The sequence below is a fragment of the Xenopus tropicalis genome, chromosome 8 (assembly GCF_000004195.4).
Source record: "Xenopus tropicalis strain Nigerian chromosome 8, UCB_Xtro_10.0, whole genome shotgun sequence".
NCBI lineage: Eukaryota > Metazoa > Chordata > Amphibia > Anura > Pipidae > Xenopus > Xenopus tropicalis.
In genome coordinates, this window is record NC_030684.2 from 2,830,045 (window position 1) to 2,845,171 (window position 15,127).

Sequence of the window (15,127 nt, forward strand, 5' to 3'; positions counted from 1 at the left end):
CATTCCTTCTCTGTATATTTGTATTTATACATATGGGTAGGGGGTGCCATAGTGTTTCCCTTAGACAGTACAGTATGGGGGTACAGCTTATTTCGTGCCCAGAACATTCCCTCTCTGTATATTTGCCTGGGGGGGTGGTGTATAAGGTGAGGGCAGGGTGGGTGGGTGGGTGGGAGGGTCGGTACAAAGGGGACAGGGTTTGCTCAGTGCAGATAAGGGATAAATACAAAGTCGCTCTGGGATTGGCTAAAGGACAAGATCAAACATTAAACCCCCCCAACCAGGATTTACCCCCCAGCACAGGGGCAGTTCCCAGTATCATTAGAGGTTTGGGACGAGCCGAGAGCGTTTCATTAGACTGGGGGAGCACAAATACGGGGGAGACATGACTGCCTGCTGGGCCCTAATACTGCTCTCCGGGCTCCTGGCGCTGGGAAGGTCCAGCCCGGTCCAAACACAAGAAGATATTCAGGTCCAGGAGAATTTTGATCTCCAAAAGGTAACGGACGGGGGGGGGGGGGGGGGCAAAAAGGGGTCTGTTGGGGGGGTTGGGGGTGATTTCCTTTATCACTGATTACTCCTCTCCCAGTTAAAGGGACAGAGCCCCTTATTCTGCTGCACTTACCCTCATTATAGGGGGGCATGTGGGAGGGTTAGTTACCCTTTATATCATTACTGCACTGCTGCGGAATAAATCTAACTTGCCCTTTAAATAAGGAAAATTCTGCTCTGTGTCTCCCACCCAATCAGATTTATGGGAAATGGTACGACGTCGCCATAGGCTCCACCTGCAAATGGCTGAAGCTCCACAAAGACAAGTTAAACATGGGGACACTGGAGCTTAGCGAGGGGGAGGCGGACGGGGAGGTCCGGATCGTGAACACAAGGATGAGGTACGGAGAGACCCATTTCTGGGGCAGGGCAACAGGTTGGGCGGGGTGAAGCTCAAGTCATATCTAATGATGACTTGTAGGGTGTTCTAGAACTAGGGTACAGTTCCAAGGAAAGAGATGAGGCCAGTAGAGTAATCTAGAATAATCATAAGTTTCATGTCTGATTCTGAGACCAGTTGAGTGATCTAGAACCTACACACACACACACAGAGCCAAGATAAATCTTGTGTCAATACTGTAAAAGAGAGCGATGAATGATATCAGCACAGTAATCTAGAATAGTTATAAATATGTTGTGTAGGTCCATGGCAAGAGAGTGATCTAGAACCCCCACACACACAGAGCCAAGATAAATCTTGTGTAAAAACTGTAAAAGGGAGCGATGAATGATATCAGCACAGTAATCTAGAATAGTTATAAATATGTTGTGTCGGTCCATGGGAAGAGAGTGATCTAGAACCCCCACACACACAGAGCCAAGATAAATCTTGTGTAAAAACTGTAAAAGGGAGCGATGAATGATATCAGCACAGTAATCTAGAATAGTTATAAATATGTTGTGTCGGTCCATGGGAAGAGAGTGATCTAGAACCCCCACACACACAGAGCCTAGATAAATCTTGTGTAAAAACTGTAAAAGGGAGTGATGAATGATATCAGCACAGTAATCTAGAATAGTTATAAATATGTTGTGTCGGTCCATGGGAAGAGAGTAGAGTGATCAAGAACCAGGGTAGATATTCTGTATATTGCAATGGCAAGGGAAGAAAGAGATGAGGTCAGAAGAATCATCTGAGACCGGTTGAATGGCCTAGAACTCCAGCACAGAGCCACGATACAGGTGTAGAGATTGAAAAGTGATCTTGAATGATGTAAAGAGAGGAAGGATGAGTAAAGTGATCTAGAACCATAGTACACAGAGAACAATGTATCATGCCTTATGCAATGAAGGGGATGAGAGGAATGCTTGTTCCATTTGATCAGTCTAGATCTAAAACGCATGAAGTAAGATGGACTAGACATATCTAGTCCAAGGGAATAGAATAATGGGACCAAGGAGAGGATCTAGAAGTTGGGTGAGAAGAAACAAATTCCATAATAATCTAGAGCTTCATTAGTCAGATCTCCTCCCCCCCAGGCACGGAACCTGCTCTCAGATTGTTGGAGCCTATCAGAAGACTGAGACCCCAGGGAAGTTCGACTACTTCAACCAACGTAAGACTTTCTGTATCTCACAATCAGATCTGTTTAGGTCTCGACATTTTGGTACAATCCAGACCAAACACGTTGGGGGGGTCTTTCTGTTCCCTAGGGTGGGGAACCACAATCCAGAACTACATTGTCTTCACCAACTACAATGAGTACGCCATCATGCTGATGAGGAAGAAGAAGGGCACGGAGACCACCACGACTGTCAAGCTGTACGGTGAGTCCTGGGAAGGCTTAGCCCCGCCCCCAAGCGGCCCATGTTGATGCAGTTGGTCTTCTTTGACACCCTCTTTGGTATCCTTAGGGCGGAGCCCAGACCTGAGGCCGGTTCTCATCGATGAGTTCCAGCAGTTTGCCCTGGCTCAGGGCGTTCCGGAAGATTCCATCTTCACCCTAACAAACAGCGGTGAGTACAGGGGTTATGGGTAATTGTGGCACTGTCCCTTTAAGGCATTATACTGACTATGATCACATGATCATGGCAATAACTTACCCTCCTTTCTTGCTGTTACCCCTGCAGGTGAGTGCGCTCCGGGGGATATTGAAGTGAGACCCCGGGTAGGTACCACCCGTCTGGCAATATGGCAGCTCCCACCCATAGGTACAGATAGGAGCGTGTATGTAATACCCTGATATATATTGTGTATTGCAGAGAACTCAGAGGGCGGTCCTTCCCGAGGAAGAGGAGGGGTCTGGAATGGAGAACAACCCCCTATCCAGAAATAAGGGAGGTAAGTGTCCTGCAGTCAAATCCTGTATTGGGGGCCCCGTCCCCCCTCATTAAACTGACTCGCTCTCCCCTCTCCCCCCCAGACTCCTGTAGGTTGGCCCCGGCCCCGGGCCCTTGCTTGGGCATGCACAGCCGCTACTTCTACAACTCTTCCACCATGGCCTGCGAGACCTTCAAATATGGCGGCTGCCTGGGGAACAACAACAACTTCCACTCCGAGAAAGAATGTCTGCAAACCTGCAGGACGGAAGGTGAGTACTTCCTGCTCCTGGGCTGCTCTCTTTCCCATGGTCAGGCAGGAACCCCCCCCCCTGGGTAAGTGAATCCAATCTCCCCCCCAGTACTTACCCAGGTACAGAGCTCTGATTCTCTGTACTTCCTGCTCCTGGGCTGCTCTCTTTCCCATGGTCAGGCAGGAACCCCCCCCCCATGGGTAAGTGAATCCAATCTCCCCCCAGTACTTACCCAGGTACAGAGCTCTGATTCTCTGTACTTCCTGCTCCTGGGCTGCTCTCTTTCCCATGGTCAGGCAGGAACCCCCCCCTGGGTAAGTGAATCCAATCTCCCCCCAGTACTTACCCAGGTACAGAGCTCTGATTCTCTGTACTTCCTGCTCCTGGGCTGCTCTCTTTCCCATGGGTCAGACAGGAACCTCCCCCTGGGTAAGTGAATCCAATCTCCCCCAGTACTTACCCAGGTACAGAGCTCTGATTCTCTGTACTTCCTGCTCCTGGGCTGCTCTCTTTCCCATGGTCAGGCAGGAACCTCCCCCTGGGTAAGTGAATCCAATCTCCCCCCAGTACTTACCCAGGTACAGAGCTCTGATTCTCTGTACTTCCTGCTCCTGGGCTGCTCTCTTTCCCATGGTCAGGCAGGAACCTCCCCCTGGGTAAGTGAATCCAATCTCCCCCCAGTACTTACCCAGGTACAGAGCTCTGATTCTCTGTACTTCCTGCTCCTGGGCTGCTCTCTTTCCCATGGTCAGACAGGAACCTCCCCCTGGGTAAGTGAATCCAATCTCCCCCCAGTACTTACCCAGGTACAGAGCTCTGATTCTCTGTACTTCCTGCTCCTGGGCTGCTCTCTTTCCCATGGTCAGGCAGGAACCTCCCCCTGGGTAAGTGAATCCAATCTCCCCCCAGTACTTACCCAGGTACAGAGCTCTGATTCTCTGTACTTCCTGCTCCTGGGCTGCTCTCTTTCCCATGGTCAGGCAGGAACTTCCCCCTGGGTAAGTGAATCCAATCTCCCCCCAGTACTTACCCAGGTACTGAGCTCTGATTCTCTGTACTTCCTGCTCCTGGGCTGCTCTCTTTCCCATGGTCAGACAGGAACCTCCCCCTGGGTAAGTGAATCCAATCTCCCCCCAGTACTTACCCAGGTACAGAGCTCTGATTCTCTGTACTTCCTGCTCCTGGGCTGCTCTCTTTCCCATGGTCAGACAGGAACCTCCCCTGGATATATAAATATTTGACATGATGAAATTCCCATTTGAAGGCTTTACTTTCCCTTTGCAGCTGCCTGTCGGTTGCCCATTACCCCCGGCCCATGTAAAGCGGCCAAGACTCATTGGGCCTTTGATGCGGCACAAGGAAAGTGCGTGACATTCGCCTACGGTGGTTGCCAGGGTAACGGAAACCAGTTCTACACCGAGAAGGAGTGCAAGGAGTACTGCGGGGTAGTGAAGGATGGTGAGTATTAGGGCGGGGCTTAGTCACAACTCTCTGAGGCCTAATAACCAGGGGGAGCCTCTATTGGTCAGCCATAAAAGAGCCCCATTATATACCCTTACCTGGGCAGGTGGGCCCCCAGCAAGGGGCGGGGGTCCGATTCTAACTACTTCCTGCTCCTGGGCTGCTCTCCTCCCCACGTTCAAGTAAAAGGATGAGTTGTATCCCCGGCACACAGGCCAGATTAGGTGCAGCCATTGCAGCTCTGTCCACTAGAGGGAGCACTTACTCAATGAAACTGGCCAATAGGAAAATGATTGACGGCTTGAGGACAATGGGAGGAGAACAGCCCAAGCAGGAAGAGACGTAATTACCGTGTCCTTTTTCCTTTTTTTCAGTGAGTGACGAGTTACTGTAATTTATAAACCAATCAGCAAGCCGTGAACCCACTGGGGGGGCGCTATCCCCCCATTCGCCAGAGGAACCCGCAAAACAGCCAATTGGCAGCCGCCCCCCCCCCCCTGTAAATCTGATGGGAGGAAACAAGATGATCTTTGGCCTTGGGGGGTCTGTGATGTTTGGGGGGGCAGCTTGAAGCCAAATACCCTTAATAAACTGTTATTCCAATTCTCACCCTCCATGATTTTCTCTTCATTGGTTACAACTATTCCCAGATTGGGCAGTAGGTGGCGCCACAACTCTCCCAGAATCCTTTGCGCAGGGCCTGCCTGTACCTACCTGGTGGTCCCAGAATCCTCAGTGACAATGACAGCAGCCAATGGCAGAACTGGGCCGAATGGTGCAATATAGAGTTTCCCCACCAGGTGGCACCAGAGGAACACGGGAGGGAGTTTGCAGCACAAATCACTTCCCTGAGGGTCAGATTTAGGATTTTCTGCACAATATTAACCGATATTCTGGGATTTAGTAGGAAAATGATGTGAGGGCCGTGTGGCTGATGTTCCCTCAGGTCAGACGCTTAGAAACCGCTGCAGCCTGCAGCATAAGCTGATTAGTGTGCCTGGGGCCTGGGGTATTAGCCTACTGCCCCTATGAGCCCCACATCCCCCCCAGGGGTGGCCCTGGCCACTAAGTAGAATGGGGCCCAATTTATATAAAATGCATTGTGTCTCCCACCCACCCCAGTCACACCCTGTTACCCCCAAACCTGCCCCTGTGATCCCTTCCCACTCCCAGAAACATTCCATCCAATGGCGACTGTTTGGGTCCCTCCTCTAGAACTGGGCCCCCTCTAGAACTGGGCCTTCCTCTAGAACTGGGCCCCCTCTAGAACTGGGCCTTCCTCTAGAACTGGGCCCCCTCTAGAACTGGGCCTTCCTCTAGAACTGAGCCCCCTCTAGAACTGGGCCTTCCTCTAGAACTGAGCCCCCTCTAGAACTGGGCCTTCCTCTAGAACTGAGCCCCCTCTAGAACTGGGCCTTCCTCTAGAACTGGGCTCCTCTCAATAACTGGGCCCCCTCTAGAACTGGGCCTTCCTCTAGAACTGGCCCTTCCCCTAGAACTGGGCTCCTCTCAATAACTGGGCCCCCTCTAGAACTGGGCCTTCCTCTAGAACTGGCCCTTCCCCTAGAACTGGGCCCCTCTCAATAACTGGGCCCTTCTCTAGAACTGGGCCCCCTCTAGAACTGCCCCCCCCCTCAAGAACTGGGCCCTCTTCTAGAACTGGGCACTCCTCTAGAACTGCCCCCCCCCCCCCTCAAGAACTGGGTCTTCCTCTAGAAATGGGCCTCCCTCTAGAACTGCCCCCCCCTTTAGAACTGCCCCCTAAAACTGGGCCCCCCTCAAGAACTGGGCCCCCCTCTAGAACTGCCCCCCCCCTAGAACTGGGCCCCCCTCAAGAAGTGGGCCCTCTTGTAGAACTGGGCCCCCTCTAGAACTGGGCCCCCTCTAGAACTGGGCCCTCCTCTAGAACTGGGCCCCCCTCAAGAAGTGGGCCCTCTTGTAGAACTGGGCCCTTCTCTAGAACTGGGCCCCCTCTAGAACTGCCCCCCCCTCTAGAACTGGGCCCCCCTCAAGAAGTGGGCCCTCTTGTAGAACTGGGCCCTTCTCTAGAACTGGGCCCCCTCTAGAACTGGGCCCTCCTCTAGAACTGCCCCCCCCCCTCAAGAACTGGGCCCTCTTCTAGAACGGGCCCCCCTCTAGAACTGGCCCCCCCTCAAGAACTGGGCTTTCCTCTAGAACTGCCCCCCTCAATAACTGGGCCCCCCTCTAGAACTGGGCCCCTTACAGGACCCCCGATTGAGGTTGGTATCAATGGGAAGGGGTGGGGACCATACTGTGGGGGCAGAATGAGGGATGGTGCAGTGGGGCAATTACCCCTGTCTGGGGGGTGACAGACAAGATTGCCAGCACATTGTCTTCTCGACTGCAGAGCTGACTCTTCATTTACCCCATTTACACTCAAAGGGCCCCTAGCGATTCCCACTGACTTGTTAGCAGAGTTACACGAGCCGGAACCTTTCAAGGGCCACAAGCAAAACAATTGGGCCAGTGGGATGCTGGGAAAAACCTTCTGGGCCCCTCTGACCCAGACCCAATCCTGCCGGGAAACCCTAGTTGGTTGGGTAGTGGGGGCCCCTGGGGATGTGGGGGGGCCCCAGTCTGACCCCGCACCCAGCTTTAGAAACAGTCCCCTGGGTATAACGCCTGGGGTCACAAATCAGATTGTAAGCTCACTGGGCCAGGGGCTGCCACAAAGCTTGTTGGATCTTCCTGCATCAGGTTCTTGGGGGGCAGAAATAGCCCCCCGACTGCACAGTTTTCTTTAGGAAACACAAATGGGGTTCCCAGGTTCAGCCGCCCCAACCGCTTGCTTTTGGCATCGGGGGCAGTGAGTCCGGTGGGGTAAGTGGGTCCAAAGGGGTAAGTGAGTCCGGTGGGGTAATTGGGTCTGAGGGGGTAAAATGTCGGGGTGTCCCACCGAACCTGTGTAAGGCTAACAATAATAATAATAATGATGATGATGATGATGACGATGAAACAGCCCCAGTCAGTGAGAATAAGGAGATGCAGCAGAGGCTCCACCTACTGGAAAAAGGGAAACATTACAGGCAACAAAATGACCTCTGCCCTTCCCAGGGAGCCCCCAAACCTACTGGGGAGTGGGGAGCCCAGCGGGCCGGCTACCCCGCTACTGACATTACTGGCCCATGGATGTTCCGTAGCCAATGAGCATTCAGCAGCCCAAGGGGGCGGGCATTCCCTGCATATGGGCTTTTTGGGGTGTGGGGGAGGGGGGATCACAAACAAAGGGCCCCCCCTTGGCCGGGCCTATGGTAACACTTTATTCAGTACCAATGGCATCGGCCCCGGAGAGAATTTTCTGTGTGGCTGCACAGGGTGAATGAGGCCTTTGAAAACCCAGTTTGGAAAAACGAGGGGGGGGGGGGGGGGGTGTTTAACCCACGCACTGCCAGTGAGCCCTTAGTAACATTAAAGCATTCGCCGTCTGAGGAGGGAAAAAAAAAACTGGGCAGAGGGAAACCCAGAATTCCTGGCTTCTATAGAACAATCTGCTTCCAGAATCGGCCTTTGTTGTCTGAAGCCCCCGACTCCCCCCCCCCCGACTCCCCCCCCGACCGACACTCAAACCCACCGCACATGCTCTTAATTTGGGTTTCCCAACAGCACATTCTGCTCAGCGCCGACCCAAGGGAACCGCTCTGTTCTACAGATAGAACCTCAGCCATAAAGCAGGGCAGGACTGCTGCTTACAATGGGGGGATCAGATAGGATCTGTGCCACTGTGACAGAATGCTCTGTTATACAGATAGCTAGAATCTCAGCCATAAAGCAGGGCAGGACTGCTGCTTACAATGGGGGGGATCAGATAGGATCTGTGCCACTGTGACAGAATGCTCTGTTATACAGATAGCTAGAATCTCAGCCATAAAGCAGGGCAGGACTGCTGCTTACAATGGGGGGATCAGATAGGATCTGTGCCACTGTGACAGAATGCTCTGTTATACAGATAGCTAGAATCTCAGCCATAAAGCAGGGCAGGACTGCTGCTTACAATGGGGGGATCAGATAGGATCTGTGCCACTGTGACAGAATGCTCTGTTATACAGATAGCTAGAATCTCAGCCATAAAGCAGGGCAGGACTGCTGCTTACAATGGGGGGATCAGATAGGATCTGTGCCACTGTGACAGAATGCTCTGTTATACAGATAGCTAGAATCTCAGCCATAAAGCAGGGCAGGACTGCTGCTTACAATGGGGGATCAGATAGGATCTGTGCCACTGTGACAGAATGCTCTGTTATACAGATAGCTAGAATCTCAGCCATAAAGCAGGGCAGGACTGCTGCTTACAATGGGGGGGATCAGATAGGATCTGTGCCACTGTGACAGAATGCTCTGTTATACAGATAGCTAGAATCTCAGCCATAAGCAGGGCAGGACTGCTGCTTACAATGGGGGGGATCAGATAGGATCTGTGCCACTGTGACAGAATGCTCTGTTATACAGATAGCTAGAATCTCAGCCATAAAGCAGGGCAGGACTGCTGCTTACAATGGGGGGATCAGATAGGATCTGTGCCACTGTGACAGAATGCTCTGTTATACAGATAGCTAGAATCTCAGCCATAAAGCAGGGCAGGACTGCTGCTTACAATGGGGGGATCAGATAGGATCTGTGCCACTGTGACAGAATGCTCTGTTATACAGATAGCTAGAATCTCAGCCATAAAGCAGGGCAGGACTGCTGCTTACAATGGGGGGGATAGGATCTGTGCCACTGTGACAGAATGCTCTGTTATACAGATAGCTAGAAATCTCAGCCATAAAGCAGGACAGGACTGCTGCTTACAATGGTGGGATCAGATAGGGTCTGTGCCACTGTGACAGAATGCTCTGTTATACAGATAGCTAGAATCTCAGCCATAAAGCAGGGCAGGACTGCTGCTTACAATGGGGGGGGGGATAGGATCTGTGCCACTGTGACAGAATGCTCTGTTATACAGATAGCTAGAATCTCAGCCATAAAGCAGGGCAGGACTGCTGCTTACAATGGGGGGATCAGATAGGATCTGTGCCACTGTGACAGAATGCTCTGTTATACAGATAGCTAGAATCTCAGCCATAAAGCAGGGCAGGACTGCTGCTTACAATGGGTGGGGTCGGATGGGGGCCCAGTGCAGGGGGCAGGTGGGGGGGTTTGGGGGGCAGATTTGGGCGCTCAGTGCAGGAGTCGGATGAGACGGTGGGAATTTCGCATTTACAAATTCCAAAGCAGACACAACAGTCTGTGAGTATGCGGGGGGGGGGGGGGGGTCTGTGTCTGGGAGATGGGGGGGGGGGGGGAGGGGAGGAGGCCCCGGGGGGGGGGGGGGGGCATCTATTTAATGCAATTCAGCCCCATTCCGCCTGCTGGTTATACATTTGAATGTGAATGGGCCCCAGTGTTGGCTCCTTTGTGGCTCCCCGAGTGCCGGCGCGGCTGCATTTATTTAGGGGGGGCCCCCCGCTCATTACCATAGCAGCTGCTCCGTGAGGAAAAAGGGATTGGGGGGGGGGGCTTTAGTCTGATGAACTTGTGTAAGGACTCGGGGATGTGGGGGGCAGCCTGGCAGGTGTCAGGGGGGGTATTTCTGTCTCTGTCCTGCCCTGGGGCTCATGTACTGCCCCTCTTATTGCCCCCCGGCATCTACCGACCAATGGGCACGACAGGGGGAGTCGACCCTGTAACTAAATACGGAATCCCACCGACCAACAGCCCCAACCCAACTGAACCCCAACTGTGAGTCTGAACCCCAACCCCACTGAACCCCGACTGTGAGTCTGAGCCCCAACCCCACTGAACCCCGACTGTGAGCCTGAACCCCAACCCCACTGAACCCCGACTGTGAGTCTGAACCCCAACCCCACTGAACCCCGACTGTGAGCCTGAACCCCCAACCCCACTGAACCCCGACTGTGAGCCTGAACCCCAACCCCACTGAACCCCGACTGTGAGCCTGAACCCCAACCCCACTGAACCCCGACTGTGAGTCTGAACCCCAACCCCACTGAACCCCGACTGTGAGTCTGAGCCCCAACCCCACTGAACCCCGACTGTGAGCCTGAACCCCAACCCCACTGAACCCCGACTGTGAGCCTGAACCCCAACCCCACTGAACCCCGACTGTGAGTCTGAACCCCAACCCCACTGAACCCTGACTGTGAGTCTGAGCCCCAACCCCACTGAACCCCGACTGTGAGCCTGATCCCCAACCCCACTGAACCCTGACTGTGAGTCTGAGCCCCAACCCCACTGAACCCCGACTGTGAGTCTGAACCCCAACCCCACTGAACCCCGACTGTGAGCCTGATCCCCAACCCAACTGAACCCCGACTGTGAGTCTGAACCCCAACCGCACTGAACCCCGACTGTGAGCCTGATCCCCAACCCAACTGAACCCCGACTGTGAGCCTGATCCCCAACCCCACTGAACCCCGACTGTGAGCCTGATCCCCAACCCCACTGAACCCCGACTGTGAGCCTGAACCCCAACCACACTGAACCCCCGACTGTGAGCCTGATCCCCACCCAACTGAACCCCAGCTGTGAGTCTGAACCCCGACTGTGAGCCTGAACCCCAACTGTGAGCCTGAACCCCAACCCAACTGAACCCCGACTGTGAGTCTGAACCCCGACTGTGAGCCTGAACCCAACCCAACTGAACCCCGACTGTGAGCCTGATCCCTAACCCAACTGAACCCCGACTGTGAGCCTGATCCCCACCCCACTGAACCCCGACTGTGAGCCTGATCCCCAACCCCACTGAACCCCGACTGTGAGCCTGACCCCAACCCCACTGAACCCCGACTGTGAGTCTGAACCCCAACCCCACTGAACCCCGACTGTGAGTCTGATCCCCAACCCCACTGAACCCCGACTGTGAGTCTGATCCCCAACCCCACTGAACCCCAACTGTGAGTCTGAACCCCGACTGTGAGCCTGAACCCCAACTGTGAGCCTGATCCCCAACCCAACTGAACCCCGACTGTGAGCCTGAACCCAACCCAACTGAACCCCGACTGTGAGCCTGAACCCCAACCCCACTGAACCCCGACTGTGAGCCTGATCCCAACCCACTGAACCCCGACTGTGAGCCTGAACCCCAACCCCACTGAACCCCGACTGTGAGTCTGATCCCCAACCCCACTGAACCCCGACTGTGAGCCTGAAACCCAACCCCACTGAACCCCGACTGTGAGCCTGAACCCCAACCCCACTGAACCCGACTGTGAGTCTGAACCCCAACCCCACTGAACCCCGACTGTGAGTCTGATCCCCAACCCCACTGAACCCCGACTGTGAGTCTGATCCCCAACCCCACTGAACCCCGACTGTGAGTCTGATCCCCAACCCAACTGCCCCCTGTGGGATGGAACCCCGACTGTGAGCCTGATCCCCAACATCACTGCCCAACCTGACTAATGCTCTTGTGGCTGAATGGGAGCAACTCCCAGCAACACTGTTCCACCATCTAGTGGGAACCTTCCCAGAAGGGCAGGGGCAGTTATAGCAGCAAGGGGAGGGGCAGTTATAGCAGCAAGGGGAGGGGCAGTTATAGCGGCAAGGGGAGGGGCAGTAATAGCGGCAAGGGGAGGGGCAGTTATAGCGGCAAGGGGAGGGGCAGTTATAGCGGCAAGGGGAGGGGCAGTTTATAGCGGCAAGGGCAGGGGCAGTTATAGCGGCAAGGGCAGGGGCAGTTATAGCGGCAAGGGCAGGGGCAGTTATAGCGGCAAGGGCAGGGGCAGTTATAGCGGCAAGGGCAGGGGCAGTTATAGCGGCAAGGGGAGGGGCAGTTATAGCGGCAAGGGGAGGGGCAGTTATAGCGGCAAGGGAGGGGCAGTTATAGCGGCAAGGGCAGGGGCAGTTATAGCGGCAAGGGCAGGGGCAGTTATAGCGGCAAGGGCAGGGGCAGTTATAGCGGCAAGGGGAGGGGCAGTTATAGCGGCAAGGGGAGGGGCAGTTATAGCGGCAAGGGGAGGGGCAGTTATACGGCAAGGGCAGGGGCAGTTATAGCGGCAAGGGGAGGGGCAGTTATAGCGGCAAGGGGCAGGGGCAGTATAGCGGCAAGGGCAGGGGGCAGTTATAGCAGCAAGGGGAGGGGCAGTTTATAGCGGCAAGGGGAGGGGCAGTTATAGCGGCAAGGGCAGGGGCAGTTATAGCGGCAAGGGGAGGGGCAGTTATAGCGGCAAGGGCAGGGGCAGTTATAGCGGCAAGGGCAGGGGCAGTTATAGCGGCAAGGGCAGGGGCAGTTATAGCGGCAAGGGCAGGGGCAGTTATAGCGGCAAGGGCAGGGGCAGTTATAGCGGCAAGGGCAGGGGCAGTTATAGCGGCAAGGGGAGGGGCAGTTATAGCAGCAAGGGGAGGGGCAGTTATAGCAGCAAGGGGAGGGGCAGTTATAGCAGCAAGGGGAGGGGCAGTTATAGCAGCAAGGGCAGGGGCAGTTATAGCAGCAAGGGGAGGGGCAGTTATAGCAGCAAGGGGAGGGGCAGTTATAGCAGCCAAGGGCAGGGGCAGTTATAGCAGCAAGGGCAGGGGCAGTTATAGCAGCAAGGGCAGGGGCAGTTATAGCAGCAAGGGCAGGGGCAGTTATAGCAGCAAGGGGAGGGGCAGTTATAGCAGCAAGGGGAGGGGCAGTTATAGCAGCAAGGGGAGGGGCAGTTATAGCAGCAAGAGGAGGGGCAACTTCTTATCTCGGGTTGGGAATGTTGGGGGGCAGGTCCCCAGTATTATCAGTGAGACAGGAAGGAGGCAGCCCTAACTGCCAGCTCTCAGTTATATTTAAAGGGACAGCTCCTACTGCCATACTGGGAGGTCACATGATGATGTAAAGCCCCCAGGGCAGTTTCACATGATTGTCTTTAGCAAAGGGGAGACATTGCTGGGGGGGGAATAAAATAGAATAAAACCCTGCAGGAAAATGGCCCGGGATGAGGAAATTGACAGGGTCCCTGGCATGGGGGGGTGGGTATAACTTGGGCACCAATGTGAGCTCCATTAGCGGGAATGCTGGGAAACAGCAGTGTATTGTGGGCAATAGATGTTAGTAGGAGAGAACGTGGGGGTACGGGGGTAGACACAGAGGGTGGGGGTACGGGGGTAGACCACAGAGGGTGGGGGTACGGGGGCAGAGAGGGCAGGGGTACGGGGGCAGTCACAGGGCGGGGGTACGGGGGCAGTCACAGAGGGTGGGGGTACAGTGGCAGACACAGGGCGGGGGTACGGGGGCAGAGGGTGGGGGTATGGGGGCAGTCACAGAGGGTGGGGGGGGTACGGGGCAGAGGGTGGGGTACGGGGCAGTCACAGAGGGTGGGGGTACGGGGGCAGAGGTGGGGGTACGGGGGCAGTCACAGAGGGTGGGGGTACGGGGGCAGAGGGTGGGGGTACGGGGGCAGTCACAGAGGGTGGGGGTACGGGGGCAGTCACAGAGGGTGGGGGTAACGGGGGCAGAGGGTGGGGGTACGGGGGCAGTCCACAGAGGGTGGGGGTACGGGGGCAGAGGGTGGGGGTAACGGGGGGCAGTCACAGAGGGTGGGGGTACGGGGGCAGAGGGTGGGGGTACGGGGGCAGTCAGCAGAGGGTGGGGGTACGGGGGCAGTCACAGAGGGTGGGGGTACGGGGGCAGAGGGTGGGGGTACGGGGGCAGAGGGTGGGGGTACGGGGGCAGAGGGTGGGGGTACGGGGGGCAGTCCACAGAGGGTGGGGGTACGGGGGCAGAGGGTGGGGGTACGGGGGCAGTCACAGAGGGTGGGGGTACGGGGGCAGAGGGTGGGGGTACGGGGGCAGTCACAGAGGGTGGGGGTACAGACAGGAGTCTCTCCATCTGCTGCACAATCTGAGCCCCTAACAAAGCCCCCCCCCTCCAAAATGTGCAACCAATGTACCAAGTGCCCCTCCCTGTGCAGCAACATTAGGGCAATCGCTCCCTCAGTATGTACCGGCTCCCTTACTCCTCAATGAGCCAATGGGAAAGCCCGGCCAATCAATGGGCAGATGTGAGTGGGACAGGCCAATCAGAGAGCCCCATACCAGGGCAGATAAGGAGCCAAATCAACATCACCTTAGGATTGTGAGCTCTATGGAACAGCCCTTATATGGCTTCTAAGTGCTGATCATGTGATACGAGCAGCCAATGGGGAGAATGAACTGAGCCACTCAGGAAGGGAATGTTCCCAAGAGTCATGTGACTTCCTGTCACAGTTTTTCCCCTCAGGTGCAACAAGCAGCAACCTGTGTCCCTGTTCTAGTAACCCATAGCAACCAGTTACCCTTAGCAACTAATCAGGGAGGGGCATTAAATGGGCGCAGAGCTTCTAGTTGCACTACAACACCCAGGGGTGCAGGGATGATGGGAAATGTAGTTCTGCAACAATTTAACCCTTCGTTTCCATGGTTCAAGTCTATACATGTCTTTTATGGATTTAAAGGGTAAGTAAACCCAAATGTCTTTAAAGCAGCTTCCTAATACAAATGACAAACAATTAGTGGTTTAAATGAGTGATACACAAACCCCGCCCCCCCCCACCTACCCTAGTGGGAGGGGGATCCCACATGCTCCGCCCCCCCAGTAAGAAACGAGACAGGAAATGACATCACAACCTTGA

At 55.0% G+C, this 15,127-nt stretch overlaps 1 protein-coding gene across 1 annotated transcript; it reads left to right on the forward strand.

Annotated features, from left to right (window-relative positions):
• The first annotated feature begins 365 nt into the window (after nt 1–365).
• Nucleotides 366–5,129, forward strand: ambp (alpha-1-microglobulin/bikunin precursor). The gene is given in 10 exon segments (NM_204014.1): nt 366–499; nt 751–893; nt 2,032–2,108; nt 2,206–2,319; nt 2,407–2,508; nt 2,623–2,660; nt 2,755–2,833; nt 2,916–3,083; nt 4,350–4,523; nt 4,901–5,129. Coding segments are annotated over 10 exon segments (1,029 nt in total). The 5' UTR covers nt 366–385; the 3' UTR covers nt 4,921–5,129.
• The last annotated feature ends 9,998 nt before the right edge of the window (nt 5,130–15,127 follow it).